Source organism: Zootoca vivipara, chromosome 16 (assembly GCF_963506605.1).
Source record: "Zootoca vivipara chromosome 16, rZooViv1.1, whole genome shotgun sequence".
NCBI lineage: Eukaryota > Metazoa > Chordata > Lepidosauria > Squamata > Lacertidae > Zootoca > Zootoca vivipara.
The window spans coordinates 31,211,351-31,233,470 of record NC_083291.1 but is presented as its reverse complement, the minus strand read 5'-3'; the positions used below and the strand labels follow the sequence as shown (position 1 = coordinate 31,233,470).

Here is a 22,120-nt window from a genome sequence, read left to right as displayed (position 1 = left end):
CTTAGATGCATGGACCGAGAAGCTAGTGGGCTATATTGTGACAGCTTCAGTCTCCTATCAACTTCAGTAAGCTATTGCCTACAAAATTTCATGCCATAGCACTTTGCCTCTTGTTCCTGCAGTGTGTGGTTGCCCAAGGTGGTTGAATTTCATTTTTCAACCGTGTATGCAGATAACACTCAAAAGTGAGGAGAATCTGAATTTATATTGAAACCTGTCAGTTCAGAGTTGCTTTAGCTCCCTCATAGAGGTTCTCAGTATATATAAAAAAAGTTAGTGGTCTAGTGCTCAGTATTTTTATTTCTGCTAGAAACCCGACTTGATTCCTTACATATGAGACTTCTGAACTCTTTTCTTTTTTCCCCTGCAGGTTCATCTAGTGGTCAAAGTGGAGGAACATCAAGTGCTCACTATCCTGTCAACAGTCAGTTCACTATGGGAGGCCCGGCCATTTCCATGGCATCTCCCATGTCCATCACAACCAACACAATGCATTATGGGAGCTAAGAGACCCTCACCCCTGATCCTCTGAACTGACAGCACCAGGAAACCAAATGAAGAAGAAAAAAAACCCGCCCTGCCCACCTGCCTTCTGCACCTCAGTTTGGCAATTGCTTCTCTGGATTTCTTCTACCCCCTGCCTCCCTCCCACCCCCATCCCCCCCCACCCCAAATTAGGCTTGCCAGAGATGTTCTGACCATTGTACAATAGAAGACACCCCCCACTTGTTCTTTGATAGCAGACTTGTACACTTTTTTTATGAAATGTTGGAAACTTCAACTTGCTCAACCATGACTGAGTTCCTGCGCTCACTGTGTCTTACAACCAATCATGTTGCTAATGGTATCATTCTTCAACTCTTCCATGACTGATCAGCATTAGGCACAGGTTGTAGAGCAAAGCTGCAACAGGGCTTCTCAGCAGTACTGTGGACAGCCCAGCGGCAGTGCCAGTAACCTGAGCCTTCATCCTTGCTCCCAGTGTTTTGAACGAAGGGGCTGCAGCTGGCTGTAGAGTGGGCACAGGCGAAAATCCAGCTGCACATCCTTTCATCTACGCGTTGGTTTCTTTCACCCAACCTCCGGGTTCGTTGCTTTGCTAAGACTTAGGAGGAGGAAGTGTGTTTCCTGTCGTGAGGGAAAAGCAAAACGCCAACAAGCCAGGGTCCTGGCTGGCTTTGCGAGGAGTTCCGGCAACTTACTGCTGTAGATCTTGGGCTTCCGGAAGAACATCTGAGATGAGATGGACTGTTGTGCCACGAGTATCTTATCAGCCGGTCTGATGATTGCCTGTCTCGGGGGGGGGGGGGGGAATCTCGATGTAGCATCAAAGGGTTAAAAAAATTTAAAACATGAATGTACCAAAAAGAAAAAAAAGGTTGCTGGCTGGAAGTGAACAGTTTGTGTATCAGTTTCCTGTTGCTCAGCTCATCTTGACGGCTATGCCCAGTTCTGGCTCCATTTCCACCCTGTTTTCTAGGCTGTTGCAGCTGCTGTCTCTAGTCCATTTTTTCTCTTCAGCTGGGCAGGCAGTGGGTACTGGGTGCCAAGTGGCTTAGTATATAGACTTGCCTGCTCCCTGCAGTAGCCACCAGGGACTCTTAGAGTAGATGGTTCTGGCATCTGTTATGGAAGCCCCTTTGTAGTCTTTGTATGTGTAACCTGTAACCATTAATGGTATTTTCTTTCTAATTTTCCTTTCAGAGCCACCAGTTGGCATGTTCGAAAGGAATTGGCAGGGACCCGTTTTATGGAGGGGGGGGGAAGTGTGTTTTACTTAGGCAGTTTCCTTTGGCTCCCAACAGGGGCTTGGTGGGCTGAATTTGGGGGGGAGGGAGGAGGGGGTCTTGTGCAGAAGCTCCATAGTGGATGAATTGTGGGGTCTACACAGTCAATTGTTAGGTCTGGCTGATCAATGATTTTGTGACTATTGAATAAAACTGGGAGGGTTTTGAAGACTTGTTTACAGTGGCTGGTTTCCCCCACCTCAGGTTTTGATGTGACTCCACAAAGCTCATTTCCCTTTCGCTCACATCTTCAAAAGACAAGCCTCTATTTTTGACATACAGTTAAGAGACTCTCACTCTGTACAAAGGCTGCCTTTAGGACCTCAGACAAAGGACCTTTGTACCTTTGGGTACAAAATCCTTGATGAGGAAACCCAGCAGTTTCCCACCCATGCCATTAGGTGTTTCTTTCTACCAGATTTTCGGTCACCCTCTTTCACTGTCAAAGACAGCATGTTACATGGATACTTTTGCTGATCCTGTGTATGTGGCCACAGAGGATGACAGTGTTGGCTGGAAAAAAAGCTTGGAAAGAGCCACACTCCTCTTAAAAGGCAGTTTTATTTAAATTAGCTTTCCATAGAAAACAAAATCAAGTAGCTAAACTAAATCAAAGTAATCTGCAGTGCTCAACCTCCCTATCATTCAAGCTTCCCTCCAAAGAAGCTCTTATTCTATTCCTGATAATCTACCCTTACTCACCGAGGATCTAAATAGTCTCAGCCATCTGCTGATTCTGTTACATCCCGCCGTTACCAAAGATTTAACCGGAAGGGGAACAATAGAGAATCACTCCATGAAATCGCTTTCTGCAGCCCTGTCAGGACCTCAGGCCCATCCTGTGATGAAGGAACAAAAGGCAGCTGCATCTATCCCATGTAACGTTTTGTGATGTTAACAGCCAGGCCTTTAAATTTGTTTCCAAAAGTGAGGCTCTTTGCAAATCGGGCACCTTAGTGACATGGCTGGCTGAAGTAGGACGACAAAAGCCTTGAAATGGTGAGGTGATGCTGCTTGGTCCCTGTTCCAGCTCAGGTGTCTCCTTGCCTCTTGAATGACTGTGCACTTTCCTTCGCCCATGGGCTTTCCCTGAGGCCAGACATTCATGATGAAAGTGTCTGCAACAGAGATTGGTACAGTTGTAGGTCTTGTAAGCAGGGCATGCACTAAGGGAGGAAGATGAGAGATGCCAACCCCTTGTTACGTCTCCCAGAAGCACGTTAGTTCCTATGCTTCCATTGGTAGGGGGTGGGGATCGTGGAGCAGTGGGTGCTTTGACAAAGAATATTTGACACCCAGCAGCATTTTTAGCATCTGTTGCATGCCATACGGGGTGGCCAGAAGTTCTTACCAGCTGCCTTTCAAATGTGCGTATTGGAGTGGTTGGCTGGGTGAGGCGGTGTGCTTCTGCCGAAATGAGCAGCTGGCGTGGGATGAGAAGGTGTGCCGGTTGCATTCTGGAAGAAATACAGCTTCAAAGAGAAGAAAATAAATCAGCTGTAGAAATCAAGCAGGCTTGCCTTCCTCCACCTATAGTCAATAAGTTAATTTGAAAACTCAGTGACTGCACTTTGAAGAATACTCTGGTTTAATCAAAACCTGAATGCAAACAAGCAAGAGCAAAACCTGTGTGTCTAAAACTGAATACATGACCTGTGGCAAATTATTTTTGGGCTACTTTTCTGCTACCAAGTTAACGGCAAAACAAGGTCCTATATTAAGGGCCGGAGATGCCATATATTCTCTAGAGTAGCCCACTGGATGTGCCTGCTTCCTTGTTCTGCAAGTTGCTTAGGGAGCAAGCATTACCATTTCCCGTTTCACAGAGAAACTGGTCAGTACCTGTTTCTTCAAGGCTTAGACGTGCCAAAAATACATAGATTTGTCAGCCGGGGGGGGGGGGATCAGGTTTGGAAACATTGTGTAACACTTTTTCTTGTTACCATCCTAATCCAGTTTGGGAAATGGCAGAAGTATAAATAATACACCATTCTCTAGAGCACAAAGTTTTCTTTTAAGAAGCTGAAGTTTCCTAGGGTAGCATAGTGAGACTGTAAATCTGTACATTTGCAATCGGCATGTACTAATAATTGAAATGTAAGTGGGAAAACTGGATTCACTTTAGCTGGGTAATTTAATCCACCCCACCCCACGTTAGGCTGGATATCCAGCTATAACTGTTTCCCTATTTATTAGACGAGAGCTTTGTACAGGATGTCCAAGCAAGCCCTGGGGCATGTGCGTAAGAACAATAATCCACATCCTTGTTGGATCTTGGCTGTGGAGTTTGTATTGACACTACCAAGGTGGGGCCAAAGAGTTTGCTTAAGAGTTCTCATTTAAGTTCAGTGTTGCAGGCAGAATGTGATTAATCCAGAGCACATTGCACTCCTCTGTCTCAGCCTACGGTGCAGTGTCATTTCCAAACCTTGAAATGCATGCATGTGAAAAGTCCACACTGTAACGCCAACTGTATTTTTATAACATGCCTAAAACTATATGAAAACACAAGACAAAAGTGAAGGGAGTTTAACAAAGGAAAAAATGGATTGGGGGGGGGGGAAGGCTAGCTGCAAAACAGCTCACTTATTTTTATAGGCTTCGAGGTTTAAAAATATAAAACGAAAAGACAGCAAAAAGCAGATAAACCAAGCTTTTAAGGAATGTTAGAATATTAATACTAATATTTATTAACATTTGCCTCTCTTCAAAACCCTAAGTATTCTCAAAGCAGCTCACAATCAAGGGAGTATAAAATGTTTAAAAACACATTGAAATCCTACAAATTAAAACTAAAAATGTGAAACTAGCAAAAAAACAAATCATCACAGACAGCCAACAATCCCATTACTACACTGAGTGTAGTATTCAATTAAAAACCACCCCAGTTTTCTCGGGTGGACTTAAAATATCTTTAGGGCCTGCTTAAGACGAGGAGAGAGCAAAACGTATCTCCCTCAGGGAGGGAGTTCCCTAGCTGAGAACCATATTTTGCACCCTCCAGCCTGGATAGAAATGTGTCACATAAATCCAAGTCCCACCCACCACCAGCATGCAGCCTTCATACAGAGAAAAAAGCCCCTCCGCCCCCCCAGCTCTGGTTTGCAGGTACACCAGCGGAAGAACCAAATGGTTCTCAAAGTGAGAGCAATCGTTACTCCTCCATTCACCCCAGGATGCCGTCGCAAGCGGAGGTCTTTTTGCACCAGAAATGTCCTTCCCATTACATCTGGCAACATTTCCCCCACCCCTGGTGGTCCAACCAGTCTGAAGAAAAGTTCTGATGAGCTCAAAGTCTTGATCCTGACCAACATTTAGTTGGGCCTTAAAAGTGCTGGAACAGTTGCTAGAAAGGTTTCAGTGGTAAATCGCAGCCTGTTGTTTCTTACTTTAATCAAATTCCTGTTCCGTTCCTCGTAATTTTGGGCACAATGAGCACTAGGATAGAATTACTTTATCTATACAGTGGAACCTGAGAAGCCAAACACCTGTAAACTCGAACCTTTCGGCTCGCAAACGATCAAAAACCGGAAGTGATCGTTCCGGTTTTTGAATGATTTTTGGAAGCCGAACGTCTGGCGTGGCTTCCGATTGACTGCAGGATGCTCCTGCAGCCAATCAGAAGCCATGCCTTGGAAGACGAACATTTTGGAAGTTGAACCGACTTCTGGAACAGATTTCGTTCGACTTCCAAGGTACGTCTGTACTCCCACTATGCAATGTTTACATCATATTCTAACGATTTTTTCAGGGGTCTAGTATAAAGCTACCTCAAATATTGTAAGATCAGAGCAGATTTTGTCAACATGTTGCCCTCCAGACAACTCCCAGCCTGCATGACCAGGTAGGCAAGGTTTAGGGATGTTCATAATACTAAATTGCCACAGGGTACCCAAAATTATACAGTAAAATCATGCAACAACATCATCATGTTTCTAAAGTCCCTCAGAGTTTTATTAAAAGTGTGTGTGTGTGTGTTAAAAAGTGCCTTCCTGTTTCCAGCCCCGAGTACTTTTGCTGCTGTAAAATCTCTGCAACTTCTGAGGCTAAAAACTCATTTGAAATATCTGACTTTCTAGCGGCTGCAATCGTACACAGCTTATTTCCCTCTACTTTTCCTTCCCCTCTCGGCACAAGTAGCATTTTGCTCTCCAAACCTTGCCCTATCTTAATGGGAAGAGAAGAAAACATACCTTGCAACCAATAGCCAGAAGGACATGGAGAGAAATGACGACAGCCAACAGAGCACAAGCTGCCAGCCTGGTGTCTGAGCGGATAACTGGCCAGAAGGTAAGAACCAGAACTGAGCCAGAGAGACCCACGGCAAAGATGAGCAGCAGCCACTGCAGCCAGGATATAGGAATCAGCCACAGCATCTGTGAATGAAGGCGGTTGAGTTTTAATTCAGGTCCCTTTTGCTGAAATCCTGCTGCACAAAACTAGCAGTGCTTGAGGAATGTGTGAATGTCTGGAGGCGGTTGGAGAATGGATGGCGGCTAACAGATTGAGGCTGAATCCTGAGAAGCCGGAAGTACAGTTTTGGGGGACAAAGGGTCAGTGGGTATGGGGGAATCCCTGGTCCTGAATGGGGTAAGTGTGTCCCTGAAAGACCAGATGCGCAGCCTGTGAGTCATTTTGGACTCACAGCTGTCCATGGAAGTGCAGGTCAATTCTGTGTCCAGGGCAGCTGTCTACCAGCTCCGTCTGGTACGCAGGCTTGAGACCCTACCTGCCCGCAGACTGTCTCGCCAGAGTGGTGCATGCTCTAGTTATCTCCCACTTGGGACTACTGCAGTGAAGGTGACCCGGAAACTACAATTAATCCAGAATGCGGCAGCTAGACTGGTGACGGACTGGCCGCCGAGACCACATAACACCGGTCCTGAAAGACCTACATTGGCTCCCACAATTTCTGAGCACAGTGTTTGTGCTGACCTTTAAAGTCCTAAGCAGCCTCGGCCCAGTATACCTGAAGGAGCGTCTCCAACCCCAATGTTCAACCCGGACACTGAGGTCCAGCTCCAAGGGCCTTCTGGTGGTTGCCTCACTGCAAGAAGTGTGGTTACAGACAGAGGGCCTTCTCAGTAGTGGCACCAGCCCTGTGGAACGCCCTCCCATCAGATGTCAAGGAAATAAAAAACTATCTAACCTTTAGAAGACATCAGAAGGCAACCCTGTTTAGGGAAGTTTTTAATGTTTTATCATGTTTTGAATATTCTGTTGGGAGCCGCCCAGAGTAGCTGGGGAAACCCAGCCAGACGGGCAGGGAGTGAGTGAATGAATGAATAATAATAATAATGGAAAGCACAATGGAGCAGGACTTTGTGAGTACTTTCTACCGGAATATTATGCTCTGCAAACTAAAAAGGAACGACATATGAACCAGTCTTCTCCCTGCCACTCCATTTGCCTTACTCACCGCAGTGGGGATGTACACAAATAGGGAATAACCATAGACGCACACCATCTCCAGGAAGGTGTAGGAGTCCACATGGACCTGGACCCCCTTTCGCCACTGCAGATAGCCCCACAGGGCAAGGGGTACCAGCCAGGCATAGCAGTAGATAATTATTCCGGCAATGGACACTATAGAAAAGGAAAAGAATATTAAGAGCAGCATTTGCTCCAAGGCAAAAACACTGGGAGGGTCAAGAACCAGGGCTTACCCTCCCAGGAACAAGCCTCTACATATTTGCCTTCTGCCTGCCCTTCTCCCGCAGAAGCTCCTTAGCATAACTTAGTCATAAAATGAATGGAAGCTTTAAAAGTAGTTCTGTTATGATAGTAAACCCAAGAGGGAGGGAGGGAGGGAGGGAGGGAAGGGTGTATGTGTGTATGCGCGCACACACACATGCACAAAACTTCCTTCCTTCCCTCCCTCTTGTGTTTACTTATCATAACTGAGAACTACTGTACTTTTAAAGCTTCCATTCATTTTATGACTAAGTTATGCTAAGGAGCTTCTGCTCCTCTGCGAGAAGTTAAGGGTATCTGGGAGCCAAAATTTAGGCATTCTGAATACTGTCCATTTACCCATCTCACACATCCTCAGTAGGAAAGAAAGGAGTCATTACTACAACTCTTGTTTCCTGCTTCTTTGTAGGCCGCATGCCACCTTGCTCAAAAGCTTTTGCAGGTAACGTGCAACTTATTTTTTACCTCCCCCCCAAAAAAAACTCTAATTTGCCCATTCTTTGTGTGCCTTCAACAATACCCAATATATAAAAGGGGTATGATTGCATTCAACCGCTTGACACTCTGTCCAGAAAGCTTAAATTGCAAGAGACGCTCCCCCGTCAACCCCTCACCTTTGTGGAACTGGGGGCTGCCCTTTTTCTCCTGGAAGCTGGACAAGTTGCCGCTGATAGCCAGCGTGAAGACCAATGTGGCACAGATCCAGAACGGTCCTGTGAGAGGCAGAAATACAACATTAGAAGACCCAAAAAAAGACGGGCAGAGGAGACTTCCTGTCTCGGCACGGGGCAAAGAATGGAGCCGACTGTGAACTCATTTACCATATACAGAATAAGGAAGCAACTAAAGAGCTGAGGGTCCGGGGAGGTTTCTCAGCACATCACTGGAGGCTACCTGGTAGAGCATGCCTGAGAGGGAAATCTACATTCCCCAAGCACAAACCTTGGACACACAAAAGTGTAACACATTGTTAGGCTATCAGTCCATCTAGCCCAGCCTCCCTGCCCCAACCTTCTGTTCTCCAGATGTTTTGTGCTTAACACCCATCATCCCAGCAAGCTTGGCCCAAGGGTCAAGGGTGATAGGAGCTATAGTCCAAATAATCTGTAAGAAAGAATCAGAATCAATGAAGAGTCTTCTTCGACATCAACTTCATTTCGACTGGTCATGTTGTTCGGATGCCAGATTAACAAAGCAACTACTCTATTCCGAACTTTAAAAAAATGGAAAGCGTAATGCTGGTGGTCAACAAAAGAGGTTTAAAGGCTCTCTCAAGGCAAATTTTAAAAGTGTACTATAAACACCAACAACTGGGAAACACTGGCCTGCGAGCGCTACAATTGGAGAACAGCCTTTACCAAAGGTGTCATGGGCTTTGAAGACACTCGAACTCAGGACCCAAGGGAAAAACGTGCTAAGAGGAAGGCACACCTGGCAAATCCACACTGTGATCAACTCCCACCCGCAAACCAATGTCCCCACTATGGAAGGACGTGTGGATCCAGAATTGGCCTCCACAGTCACTTACGGACTCACTGTTAAAACCGTGTTCATGGAAGACAATCTTACTCGGCTACGAGTGATCGCCAAAGAAGAAGAATAATCTGTAGGGCACCAAGCTGGGGAAGTCTGATCTAGTCCTAATTCCCATGGCTTTTACCGGCCCAGCTCTTAGACATCCATTGACTGATGATGCCCGGGGTAGACCTGGGACCTTCCACTTGTGCAAGGTATGTACGTAGGGATGACAGAGCAAGGAAATGAAGGCTGCACTTCTGGAAGATGACCAGCAAGCTTCACCTCCCCCCCCCCCCGCCTGCTTAATCAGGACTTGCTTCTCAGGATGCTGAGCAATCTGCATTCTCTGTCTTGGACATAATAATAATAATAGTAATAGTAATAATATTAATAATAATTTATTATTTATACCCCGCCCATCTGGCCGGGTTTCCCCAGCCACTCTGGGCGGCTTCCAACAGAAAAATAAAACACAGTAATCTATTAAACATTAAAAGCCTCCCTGAACAGGGCTGCCTTCAGATGTCTTCTAAAAGTCTGGTAGTTGTTTTACTCTTTGACATCTGTTGGGAGGGCGTTCCACAGGGCAGGCGCCACCACCGAGAAGGCCCTCTGCCTAGTTCCCTGCAACTTGGCTTCTCGCAACGAGGGAACCGCCAGAAGGCCCTCGGTGCTGGACCTCAGTGTCCGGGCAGAACGATGGGGGTGGAGACGCTCCTTCAGGTATACTGGACCGAGGCCATTTAGGGCTTTAAAGGTCAGCACCAACACTTTGAATTGTGCTCGGAAACGTACTGGGAGCCAATGTAGATCTTTCAAGACCGGTGTTATGTGGTCTTGGCAGTCGCTCCCAGTCACCAGTCTAGCTGCCGCATTCTGGATTAGTTGTAGTTTCCGAGTCACCTTCAAAGGTAGCCCCACGTAGAGCGCATTGCAGTAGTCCAAGCGGGAGATAACTAGCAACATAGTATGCTACATCACAGTTTACAGTTCAATCCAGACTTTGCAAAGCGGGAGGCAGTGCTCTGCATCAGCCTGAGCTTCTCTGTACTCACCATACAGGTCAGGGTTATTCCGTAGATGGTGCCATACAAAGTTTTTCCCTGGCAGTGGAAGCAGCGACCCCTTTATCCTGTCCAACACCTGATAAACAAGAAATAGGCCTTGCGTCACCAAAATGGACCCCTTGGGGATGTGCAGGAATGCAGGGCTTTTTGCTTCCCGTCTCAGGTGGTGCAGGGACTACTAGAAATATTGTACAGGCATTTCTATGCCTTGCACTAGATAGACCGCATTGTCAGGGTATGATAATAAATAATAATAATTTTTTATTTATACCCTGCCCTTCCCGGTTTAAAAACCGGGCTAAGGGCGGTTAACAGCAAATATAAAACATTGATTAAAATGCAACTTTAAAAACAGCATAAAATACAACATAAATGCAGCATTAATGTCAATAAAATTCAAAAATTCAGGGTCATTTGGGGGAGGGGAAAACAGTTCAGTAAACATCAAGTGATTGTCAGGGCTAACTGGCCAAGTTGGTCCTGCTAGGGCCAGCAAGGAGACCAGGGAAGAGTTTAACCCAGAAGGGTTCCTTCATAGAAAAAGGGAATGGAGGATCAGGCTAATTCAAATTGAAGGCCAGGCGGAATAGCTCTGTCTTACAGGCCCTGCGGAAGGAGATCAAGTCCTGCAGGGCCCTAGTCTCGTGGCACAGAGCATTTCACCAGGTCGGAGCCATCACTGAAAAAGCCCTGGCCCTAGTGGAGGATAATCTGGCTTCTTTAGGCCCGGGACCCTTAAGCTATTATTATTCAGGGACTTTAGGGTCCTCTGTGGGACATACCAGAAGAGGCGGTCCCATAAGTACGGGGGTCCTAGGCCACATAGGGCTTTAAAGGTCAAAACCAGCACCTTCAACCTGACCTGATACGCCACCGGGAGCCAGAGCAGCCAGTAGAGGACTGGGTAAATATGCTCCCATGGCAAGGAGCCTCGCTGCAGCATTCTGCACCTGCTGGAGAAGACTGATAATATGTTTGCTCAACGCCAAGCAAGCAAGCTTGTGAATTATGAGTTATTCTAACTGCATGGTTAGGAAATCTCCATTCCCATAGTCAGAACATCACCGCTGTGAATTTCAGCTCCTGAAAATATCAGTCGATCAGGAAGATCTTCAATTTGTAGCCAACAAAATAACGGTAATTCAGCCACAGCAGATCCTGGAGCCAAATTAGGCTCAAAGCACAATACAAATGTGCCAGCCATGAGGTTGTGCCTCCAGCTATGAAACAGAACTGGACCTTATGGATCATCTAGCCCAGTGGTGGCCAAACCTGGCCCTCCAGCTGTTTTGGGATTACAATTCCCATCATTCTACATTCCCATCATTACTACATTCCCTCATCTTGTCAAGTGTGGCTGATTCTTGGCTGCGCCTATGAAGCTAGAACTACACGGGTAGTACCCTTACCTGGTATGTGTCAACATCGAAGAAAGCCTGGTAATATTCAAAGGTCCAGAAACTGGATTGCTTCTTCTGGGAACTCAAGAGCTGCAGGGATGAGAATGCAGGTTACTGCTTTGCCCTTGGCCAGGAAAGATATTTTGGGTGAGACAAAGCAACCCCTGGGGCTCTTGTGAAGATAGAACTCCTGACCTCGTGCCCTAAGCATTCTTACATTAAAAAATAAAAGAAAAAGAGGCAGAGTGCTTCACTCCAAATAATGACCCAAGGAAAAGACCTCTTTCTTTCATGGACGCTTCCCCTCCCAGTTGTGTGTGTTAAGAGGTGGGGGTGAAACTTAGGGGACTGTAATGACTGGGGAACATTATTTTTATGGAAATTCTTCACACAAGGAACAATAGGAATTTCGGCTGCTCAAGCGTGAATTAGTCAGGTAGGGTGACACAGCAAAGTGCTCTGTGTGTGTGTGTGTGTGTGTGTGTGTGTGTGTGTAGGCATTGTGTTGTTATTTATTGTCTTTCTTACCCACCCTTCACAATAAGGTTCCAGGGTGGGTTACAGCATATTTTAAAAAAACACCACACAGTAGATTTAAAACATCAACAAACAAAAAGCACACCTATTACCTAAAAAACACTAATTCCATACAACACGTTACAGGCGGGACCCAAAACCAAATTCTTCCCTTCTCAAAGCAAACAATGGAAGCCAGACAAACTTCTGTGGAAAGGAAGGTCCACATTCTTGGAACTACCACCAAGAACATGGGTAGGCAAACTAAGGCCCGGGGGCCGGATCCAGCCCAATAGCCTTCTAAATCTGGCGCGGGAATCAGCGTGTTTTTACAGGAGCAGAATGTGTGCTTTTATTTAAAATGCATTTCTGGGTTATTTGTGGGGCATAGGAATTCATTCATCCCCGCCCCTCAATATATATAGTCCAGCCCACCACATGAGGGGGGACTGGGGACTGGTCCCCTGCTGAAAAGGTTTGCTGACCCCTGACCAAGAAGGTAATCTCAGAAGCTCCCCCAAACCTGTAAGAGCGGCAGGACTACCAGGAAGGCCTCCTCTGCTGATCTTAAGCCTCAAGCTGGTCCACACAGGGAATGAGGCATTCTTTCAGTTATTTGGAGCCCCACCCCCTTATCTAGGCTTTCAACACAAATGTGAGGGAGCACCTTAAATTGGACTGGGAAGCTATTAGGGAACCAATGCAACTGCTACAGACCAGGTGTTATATGCCAGGGGTGGCCACTCACAGAGTTAAAAACTGGCAGTGATCTACCCCCTTTTTGGGGGCTCAGGTCAAAGTTGCTAAGCTTTTTTTTAAGAAGTCCTGTGTGAGTGTCTGGAGGCGGTTGGAGGTCGGATGGCGGCTAACAGATTGAGGTTGAATCCTGATAAGACAGAAGTACTGTTTTGGGGGACAGGAGGCGGGCAGGTGTGGAGGACTCCCTGGTCCTGAATGGGGTAACTGTGCCCCTGAAGGACCAGGTGCGCAGCCTGGGAGTCATTTTGGACTCACAGCTGTCCATGGAGGCGCAGGTCAATTCTGTGTCCAGGGCAGCTGTCTATCAGCTCCATCTGGTACGCAGGCTGAGACCCTACCTGCCCGCGGACTGTCTCGCCAGAGTGGTGCATGCTCTAGTTATCTCTCACTTGGACTACTGCAATGCGCTTTACGGGGGCTACCTTTGAAAGTGACTTGGAAACTACAACTAATCCAGAATGCGGCAGCTAGACTGGTGACTGGGAGCGGCCGCCGAGACCACATAACACCGGTCTTGAAAGACCTACATTGGCTCCCAGTACGTTTCCGAGCACAATTCAAAGTGTTGGTGCTGCCTTTAAAGCCCTAAACGGCCTCGGTCCAGTATACTTGAAGGAGCGTCTCCACCTACATCGTTCTGCCCGGACACTGAGGTCCAGTGCCGAGGGCCTTCTGGCTGTTCCCTCGCTGCAAGAAGCCAAGTTACAGGGAACCAGGCAGAGGGCCTTCTCGGTAGTGGCAGCCGCCCTGTGGAACGCCCTGCCACCAGATGTCAAAGAGAAAAACAACTACCAGACTTTTAGAGGACATCTGAAGGCAGCCCTGTTTAGGGAAGCTTTTAATGTTTAATAAATTGTTGTATTTTAATACTTCTGTTGGAAGCCGCCCAGAGTGGCTGGGGAAACCCAGCCAGATGGGCAGGGTATAAATAAATAATAATAATAATTATTATTATTACTATTATTATTATAGTGGTACCTCGGTTTACGACGACGATTCATTCTGGGGAGCCGGTCGCTCCCTGAGTTTGTTGCTCGCTGAAGGCATGTTTCTGCGCATGCGCGAAGCGCTGATAGAGTGCTTCTGCACATGCGCGAGCTGGGCAGATTGCTTCTGCGCATCCGCAGAATCCGGATGTAAATACTTCCGGGTCCGCGTCGGTCGCTCTCCAAGTTCGTCGTAAACGGAGGCAGTCGCAAACCGAGGTTCCAATGTATAATAAAATCATGAGCTTTTTTAAGTTGAACCAAAGTTGTTGAGCTTCTTTGGGGGGAGCCAGTGATCTACCAGTAATCTACCAGGGACATCCAGTGATCTACCGGTAGATCACGATCTACCTGTTGGACATGCCTGTTATATGCATTCTATGCCTCCTATCCTCCTTATCTATGTAAATCGCTGTGCTTTAAAAGCTCCCATTTGATCAGTTATCTCCTTTCCACTCTCTTCCAGGTCCATAGGAAGTAGCCCCTTGGCTAGGCTTATGTTTCCTTCCTGCCGCAAAGCAGCTACTTCTCCAGCTAGCTATAAATCAACATGCAGGACAGAATTTGAAACAGCAGCACCTCTGTTTTATCATCCTCCTCTTCTGCCTCACGCTCCTCATTGTAGCCGGAAGACATGTTTACGGTTGTGTGGCTTTGCCGCTCACTGATGCTAGGAGTGGTGGCATCCGCGTTCTCAGCCAGCAAATCTATGGCTTCGTCGAATTCTGCAGAAAATAAAATACGCCAGGCAGTCAGGACAGAAATACAAGCACAATCAGATTTTGCTCTACAGCCCCTGTAGCTCAAAGCTAGGATAGGACTTCCATAGCGTGACACTCAATGAAAGCAGTTTTGCAGGTGAGCAGAAGTAGATTTTTGCTTTGCCTATTGCAGAGCTGCCAAGTTATTTGTCTGGAAGAAATTGTTAGCCAAGCCAGTCACTGCACCATTTTCTCATCTGGTGCTTAAAATCCCAGGATGCCACGAACAGAGGAGGTGAAAAAACCTGGACAGCTTTATCCTCTAGTTTTAACATACTTTGTTTTGCTTTATTACATTTATATCCCAGCGTACATAGTTCTCCCTCACCCTCTTTTTATTTTCACAACAACCCTAGGCTGGGAGTGAGCGACTTGCCCAGGGTGACCCAGGCTAAGTGGGGATTTGAACCCTGGTCTCCCAGGTCCTAGGCTGGCACTCTAACCATCACACCACACTGGCGTTTCAGGTACAATTTCATGTGAATGTGGTACCAGAGGCAATATTTGAAATTCTGAAAGAACAGGTATAGGACCCCACTGTTTGGTGAGCAGAACTTCTGCATTTCTCCCTCCTTGCTTCAACCTGTTTTTTTTTGGGGGGGGGGTTCCCCCCAAGAAAAGCTCAACAACTTTAAGGGTGTCCTGGTTTCTACTTTTTGAAACATGGCAGCCCTAGCTTAAGGTAGAAACAAAACTTGGATACGTCCAAAGAACTTGTGTTTCCTTGAGAAATCAAGGTAGGCTTACCTACCTTCAGAGGCAGCCAGAGCAATCTACACCAAAGAAAAATCAGCACACACGTACCCCCCAAAAACCCAGCCTGCTTACAACATGGGTTTTTTTTTTTGCACTATGCAAAAAAAATCTCCACAGGTATAAAAACTGTTCATTATATTCTCCTGAGAGATGCTGTATATGATGGTTTGTGGGCTGGGAAATCCCCAGTTCAGGTCCCACCACAGCTACTCCTATGCATGATTACTCAGAAATAATCCCATTGTGTTTCCATGGGGATTACTCCCTACTATGTGTTTAGGATTACTTTTGAACAGACATGCATAGGCTTCCACTGTAAATCCCATTGCCTTCAATGGATTCTGCTCCCATTACAAGGTTCAATCTTTGCTCCTTCAACCCTCTTTTAACAGCAGGCAAGTGCTCAGCACTTATGTGGTGGGTACTCTCCAAGAGCCAGAGTTCAAAATTAGCAGGGCGCCAGGCACATTTTGCGACTAAAGTTTCTGCATTTGCAAACACCTCCACAAGTCTGGGTGCTGTTTTTTTTGCACCTGGCTGACACTCGAGGATTACTGAAATGTAGGTGCTCTGAAGCCTTGAGATAGACAATATGTTAAGGAGTTTAACAATAAAGAGTAGAATGTTTTGAAAACTGAAGTATGGTAGCAATATTTTTATTGTAAACACCAAATGAAACACGTATTAACAATTTTCGCTTAAAAATGTGACATTAACTATCTGTCACTTATGTGAATTGCTTATCACTTAGTACATGCTTATCAAAATAATAAATAAAGTGTTGTCAAACCACACACCCACACACCCAGTGGTGACTAGACAGCCAATTTTGGCTCCCACAACCCAAGTCCCAGAAGCCATTTGGCTGCTAGCTTTTCGATCCCAGTTTCTAACACTGCCAAGAGCTGTAGACTGACTATTCCTGGTACAGAACACTAATGAGATAGGAAAGGTAGATAATCCAACAAAGGTTATGCTCTTGTAAGTGGGACATGTATGAACATGGAAGTTTTGAGGTGGGTAGAGAAAGCACACTGCACAGCCCGGTGCCCAAAGCTTGACACAATCCAGAACTCACTCAGGGGAATTAAAACACTCACCGTGAAACTTGAGCTCATCTGGGGCAGCCATGATGTAACTGGATTATCCTGGAAAAGAAAACAAACTGCGTTGACAGAACATCAAAGAGCTTTGAAGCACCTTAAAGACTGAAACTTCTTCAGATGCATGAAGCGTAATCATAAACTGGCAGGTGCATATATTATAGACATACAGATGTGTACATTTAAATGGTTGGGTTGCGATGTATGGACAGGAGGCAGTTAAAGGCAGCTTCAAAACAGGCGTGTTTTGAAACCTGTGGCTCTCTGTATGTTGCTGGACTCTTATCAGACCCAGGCCAGCACAACCAACAGTCAGGGACGTTGGCAGTTAGAATCCTAGAACTGTAGAGTTGGAAGGGATCCTGAGAGTCATCTAGCTCAACCCTCTGCAATGCAGGAATCTCAACTAGATCATCCAGGGCAGGTGGCCACCCAACTGCTGCTTAAAAACCTCCAAGGAAGGAGAGTCCGCCGCCTTCCAAGGGAGTCCTTTCCACCGTTGAACAGCTCCTAGTTGTAGTCCGACAACATCTAGGGTAGGGGGCAGAGACACCGCTAGCCCTCTGACTTAAAAACAGCTGGAGTGAAACCAGGGCCAGATTTAGGTTTGATGAGGCCCTAAGCAACTGAAGGTAATGGGGCCCTTTCTATGTCCAGCTGTCCTTTGTCAACAACAAACGGTCACTGTTTTTTTGTGTTGAATATATGCTATATGGTAATTTATGGACCTAATAGGTATCTAAAGCCATTTGCACATAACAAAATATGTATTTTATCAAAGTAATTGATATAGAAATGAGCACACCAGTGATATTTTAGGGAGCAGCCCAGCAGGCAGGGCCCATTACTTACATCATAGGAGCCTACACAACATGTAGGTTTTATTTTATTTGCTTTTTATCTTATATTTTTGGAAATGTACATCCAGTTTTTTCCCTTTAATTTTTTGGGGGCTCCCCAAGAGAGTGGGGCCCTAAGCTATAGCTTGTTTAGCTTATATGTAAATCCGGCACTGGTTGCAAAAAGGTTCCCAGCTGCTGCAGCTCAAATGCTGGCAGTAAGCTTCCTAGTGGCGTAGAGATAAAACACCCGGCGCATTTTGCAAAGCTAAGCAGGGTCTGGTATAGGGTGGGGGGTGGGGGAACTGGCGTCGAGAATCCTGCCTCGTAGGGGGTTGGCCTAGATGACTCTTGGGGGTCCCCCTCTACCTCTAGGATATTCCAGGAAGCACTTCTCCTCCCTCTGCCATGGCGAACCTGCGCCACGGAAAGAAACAGCCCTGGGCCCTGAGCATTACAGTCCCTTGTCCAATTTTTTTTTTGGGGGGAAGCACTCTGCACATGCTCAGAGACCGGGCGTGCTTTCCAGGCCTGAGAGAGAGAGCACAGGTTGGCCTCTTGCCACTCGGAGGCTGCGACACCCCCCCCCCCAACCTTAGCCCACCCTTGGCGGCCAGAAGCCCCTTACCCGGGCGAGGAGGGGCTTAGCAGGCAAGAGCCCACCCCCGAGGGTCCCTCAGCGGCGGCGGGGGGGTGTGGGGAGAAGGCCGGCCAGCCTCACCAGGAGCTCAGAGGAGCCTCGGACGGCGACGAGGGCGCAGCTTCCAGCGAGGCACCGCCGCCGCCCCTTCGCGGCTTCCGGCGCGCGTCAAAAGTGCCCCTGGCGCTCATAGACTCGGAAATACAGCGATTGGAGGCCCCGTCGTGGGTCGCGTGACGGGATTTCCACACAGACACGGGTACTTTGGGGGCTGCACTTGTAATTTCGCCTGCGATGGCGGAAACCCGTTAAAGGGAAGCAACCCGGCGGGACTTCAAACCGCGCGTGTTTTTCTGCTCGGAGGCAGAAGCAAGAAAGCAGGGCAGGCTTGTGAAATGTCCGAAGAATCCCAGATTTGGGGAGTTGGAAGGAACCCCCGAGGGTCATCTAGCCCAACCCTCTGCAATGCAGGAATCTTCACTAATTCTCGCCTTTTTCCTATTAGCCGCTTCGAGGTGTTTTGTTTGCTTTTTTTTAACAACCAAGCGGCGTCAAGATGTTATGAAGTAAATCAATAATTTTACACACACACACACACACACACACACACACACACACACACACACAAACACCGCCCTTCGTCCTAAGATCACACGGCGGTTTGCTGTATAAACTACACAGCGAACAACAACAACAAAAAGAGCTAGTCTACATATTTCCTATCTCTATGAGCTCCCGCTCCTCGCCTTCTCTTCCTTCTTCCGGTCTCCGCTGGGCTGGTCCGTCGCGCTTTAGCGTCCGGCTTCGCGGTCCTTTCAGAAAAGGCCGGCGATGGCGGATCCTCCGAGCCCGGAGAAGAGGCGCCTTTGGGGGCGGTTCCGCACCGGCCGCATAGGTGAGGCGAGCGGGTGGCTGGAGGGGAGGCCCGAGCTCGAGCCCTGAGCGGCGCCTGCTTCCTCAGACCTCACCCCGAGAGATGGGCGGGGAGGGAGGGAAGGGTTCGCCGCCGCCCCTCTGCATGCTTCCCTGGGAGAAGGAGGTGGCGGCGGGGGGGGTGCCCTTCTGTGGCGCGCTTTGCCTCGGCCCGGGGCCGCCTCCTTTTCCTTCCTCCCTGCGTGGAGCTCACGCAGCTCCAGGTTCCTCTTAACCAGAGTCAGGCTTGCGGAACTCTCTCCCACAGGCCTTAAAAGAAGATTAGAGACAATCAAGGAGCAGCGCCGGATTAAAGGCGGTGCTGGCTGTTCTCCCGCACAGAGTGCTGAGACCGGGGGGGGGGAACACACACACAAAATGACCGCAATAACAATCCCAGTAATCATAATAAAACATATATTCATATAGGTACCTATTCAAAGTCGTGAAGCGTGCTAAATTTTGGGCCGGTTCAGGGTTCACTATATGACCTGCATGGCATGGAGGAGCATCAGCGCTCAGGGGGTCTGCACTGGTTGCTGATCTGCTACCGAGCCGGGTTCAATGTGTTGCTATTAGCATATAAAATCCATAACAAATTGGAGCCGCATTACCCGCGAGATCTCCTTACCCCACAGGTGTCCGCTCATGCATTTCAGTCAGCGGAACTGGCACTCCTTCAAGGTGCCACGTAATGCCTGTTCTACATTTGGAAGAATGCGGTTGTTCAGCGTGGCAGCACCTGTGCTTTGGCTGCCTATTGAGATCACTGTACTTTATTATTATTATTATTATTTTGCACGTGCTAAAAACATTCTGTTTAGACACCCAGGTGGTTAGAAAGTCAAAGCAACTCACCTCTTTTATTACCTCTGTTTCTGCATGTTTTAAAGTAGGGTTGTGAATTTTTCTCAATTTTACTGTATTGTCTTTTCGCAAAGTGAGGGTTTTTACAATCAAGATGTGTATAAACCTTACAAAATAAATACATAAATAAAACAACCACAAGGCTATCAGCCAAGGCTACTAACTATGCCCATGCAGCAGAGGCCTGGAGTGGGAGCCCCCAGTTGGCTGGGGGGCATGGGGTGCTCTTGCCATGACAGCATGAGACCAGCAGGCCCCTGATGGGCTCCTCTGGCCAGCTTAGCCCACCGAGTCACAATGGCTATGCTGTACCTCCACCATTTGCTGGAAACCTTGGCAGGGGATAGTTGTTGTTCTGCTCAAATCCTAGTCACTGGTTTCCCACAAAAGGCATCTGGTTTAGCTACTGTGAGAACAGGATGCAGGACTAGATGAGCCATTGGCCTGATCCAGCAGGCTCTTCTTCTGTTTTTACCTTCCCTATTTTCTTCTTTCCCTCCCCTCCCCCGGCAGCTTCGTGGTGCAAGAGCCTCCTGCACGACTATGCCGAAGCCTGCAAAGAGGTTGTTCTGGGTGTCAGGCAGCGGCCGGGGAAAGCTGGGCTCTACCTCTCGCTGCTGGCCGGAGCAGTGGGCTGCAGCCTCCACAGCCCCTGTGAGTCTTCCTTCGAGGCCAGCCTCCTGGAAGCCTCGGGCACCCTCCTCCTGCTCTCGCCCTGGACCCGCAGCAGCAGCTCGGAAGGTCATGTACAGCGGCTGACGAAGCTGAGGAACCGAGGCCAGCTGCGCTTCCAGAGCCTGCTCTTCTTCGCCCTCATGTACGAGGCTCCTTTTGATGCAGGAGCAGATCTCTACCAGGTGCACTGCAAGTACCTGAAGCCACGCTGGATGGAGGTTCCCAGCCAAGTCCTCGATGTGGGCTTCTGGGGGCGCTGGTGGGTTCTGCACTCCAAAATGCGGGATCCGGACATTAATGAGGAGGAATTTCAACACCTGCCAGAGCATCTCAGGACAATTTCTTTCCATAACCTCCATTCGGAAGCCAACGAGAAACTTTTTGATGAGAAATACAAGCCTGTTGTCCTGACAGAGGAGCAGATCCAGCAAACAGAAAGGGAGAGTCATGGAAATCGACATCATTGATGTGCCTTGGTGGCTGTAGTTTATCATCTCCCTTTGGAGATGGTGGAACAAAGAAAAAGATCCGTTAGGAACATGGTCTGTTTTCTTCTAGGATCCTGATTTTCACTGTATTGTTCATGTAGACTCAGGCAGGTATGGTGAATAAATGAGTAAAAAAAGAAGAAGCACCCATTCTCTTGAATTTTTCTTTGATTCCCTCTCCCTTTCAGTTCTTCACATTTAAATTCTCAGGAGCTGTACCTCCACAGGAGCTCTGTCCAAAGCTTATTCTGAAGATGTACAGTATAGGGTTTGTTATTCTCTTGACTTTTCTCCAAGCCTTCCCTTTCCTACAGTATATGCACTTGAATAATTATTTTGTGATACTGTTAGTGAGAAGCTGGGAGATCTTCAGTTATTATAGTGCTGCCTAGCTTAATATTTTGTGGAAATCTTCCATCTGAGGTGAAAAATAGTTCCTAGCATCTTCCCATGTGTGTCTGTTCAGAGGTAAGCCCCACTGAGTTCATTAGGGTTTACTGTTAAGTACCTTTGTATACTCGGGTGGCACTGTGGTCTAAACCACAGAGCCTAGGGCTTGCCGATCGGAAGGTCCTTGATTCGAATCCCCGCCCTGCTCCTGCCAACCTAGCAGTTCGAAAGCACGTCAAAGTGCAAGTAGATAAATAGGTACCGCTCCGGCGTGAAGGTAAACGGCGTTTCCGTGCGCTGCTCTGGTTCGCCAGAAGCGGCTTAGTCATGCTGGCCACATGACCCGGAAGCTGTACGCCGGCTCCCTCGGCCAGTAAAGTGAGATCAGTGCCGTGACTGGACCTAACGGTCAGGGGTCCTTTTGCCTTTGCCTTTACCTTTACCTTTTTATAGGGTTACAGTCTTCAATTTTGCTGTTGAATTTGGGGGTGGAGGGTCAAATGGAAAACTTATCAGAAGCGGAATGGGAGAGCCCTAACAGATGTGTTAGTATTTTTTTTTTAAATTTGTGTTCATCTCTGCATTCTCATGAGCTCCTGTAAGCTGGGCAGTCCATTGACAGCAGCAAATAACAAAAGAGCTGGTGCAATTGCATTAAGTGCAGTGGAGAGAAAAGTCTTAGAATGCAGGAATCTCAGCTAAAGTATCCATAACAGATGATCACCCAACCTCTGCTTAGAAACCTCCAAGGAAGGAGAGTCCACCACCTTTCATTGGTTCCGTCCACCAGATGGCAGCGAACGGGGAGTGGGAAGAAAGAGGCAGTAGGTACAGGATTTTGTCACCAGGTGGCAGAAGCAGAGTGGCTGGCAAGGGAGTAGGGAGTTTAAAGCAAGGCTCAGTTGTCAAGGGGGATCCAGACTCTCCATTGTTTAATAACAGCAACAATAAAAAGGCCTTTT

At 47.5% G+C, this 22,120-nt stretch overlaps 3 protein-coding genes across 6 annotated transcripts in view; 2 read left to right on the top strand and 1 right to left on the bottom strand.

Annotated features, from left to right (window-relative positions):
* The window catches only part of CARM1 (coactivator associated arginine methyltransferase 1), a 42,685-nt gene extending 39,984 nt beyond the window's left edge, over positions 1-2,701 (top strand). Inside the window, exon 16 of one of the 2 annotated variants that reach the window (XM_035141258.2) lies at positions 371-2,701. In XM_035141258.2, coding sequence (XP_034997149.1) covers positions 371-507 — 137 coding nt within the window. In that variant the 3' untranslated portion in view covers positions 508-2,701. The remainder of the gene's footprint in view (positions 1-370) is intronic. The other variant, XM_035141259.2, reaches the window with a different exon arrangement.
* Positions 2,330-19,194, bottom strand: YIPF2 (Yip1 domain family member 2). Of its 3 annotated transcripts, none has more exons than XM_060268990.1 (10): positions 19,172-19,194; positions 16,345-16,392; positions 14,307-14,452; positions 11,476-11,556; positions 10,055-10,142; positions 8,096-8,194; positions 7,207-7,373; positions 5,981-6,163; positions 3,139-3,259; positions 2,330-2,905 (listed from the first exon to the last, which is right to left on the bottom strand). In XM_060268990.1, exons 2-9 carry the CDS (start codon positions 16,373-16,375, stop codon positions 3,149-3,151), a joined length of 906 nt encoding a protein of 301 aa, XP_060124973.1. In that variant the 5' UTR covers positions 16,376-16,392; positions 19,172-19,194; the 3' UTR covers positions 2,330-2,905; positions 3,139-3,148. The 3 variants fall into 3 exon arrangements, with proteins under 3 accessions (XP_060124973.1, XP_034997158.1, XP_034997157.1); XM_035141267.2 differs by lacking the exon at positions 19,172-19,194 and adding an exon at positions 17,908-18,357; XM_035141266.2 differs by lacking the exon at positions 19,172-19,194 and adding an exon at positions 17,815-18,355.
* TIMM29 (translocase of inner mitochondrial membrane 29) lies at positions 18,589-21,450 on the top strand. Its single transcript, XM_035141271.2, has 2 exons — positions 18,589-18,721; positions 20,119-21,450. Exons 1-2 carry the CDS (start codon positions 18,658-18,660, stop codon positions 20,745-20,747), a joined length of 693 nt encoding a protein of 230 aa, XP_034997162.1. The 5' UTR covers positions 18,589-18,657; the 3' UTR covers positions 20,748-21,450.
* The last annotated feature ends 670 nt before the right edge of the window (positions 21,451-22,120 follow it).

Coding starts and splice junctions, on each gene's coding strand:
- TIMM29 (XM_035141271.2), top strand. CDS start 18,658: ATGGCGGATCCTCCGAGCCCGGAGAAGAGGCGCCTTTGGGGGCGGTTC. Junction 18,722..20,118: donor GTTCCGCACCGGCCGCATAG/GTGAGGCGAGCG, acceptor CTCCCCCGGCAG/CTTCGTGGTGCAAGAGCCTC.
- YIPF2 (XM_060268990.1), bottom strand. CDS start 16,375: ATGGCTGCCCCAGATGAGCTCAAGTTTCACG. Junction 8,195..10,054: donor GAATAACCCTGACCTGTATG/GTGAGTACAGAG, acceptor TGCCTCTCACAG/GACCGTTCTGGATCTGTGCC. Junction 3,260..5,980: donor TTCTGGCTATTGGTTGCAAG/GTATGTTTTCTT, acceptor TTCTCTTTGAAG/CTGTATTTCTTCCAGAATGC.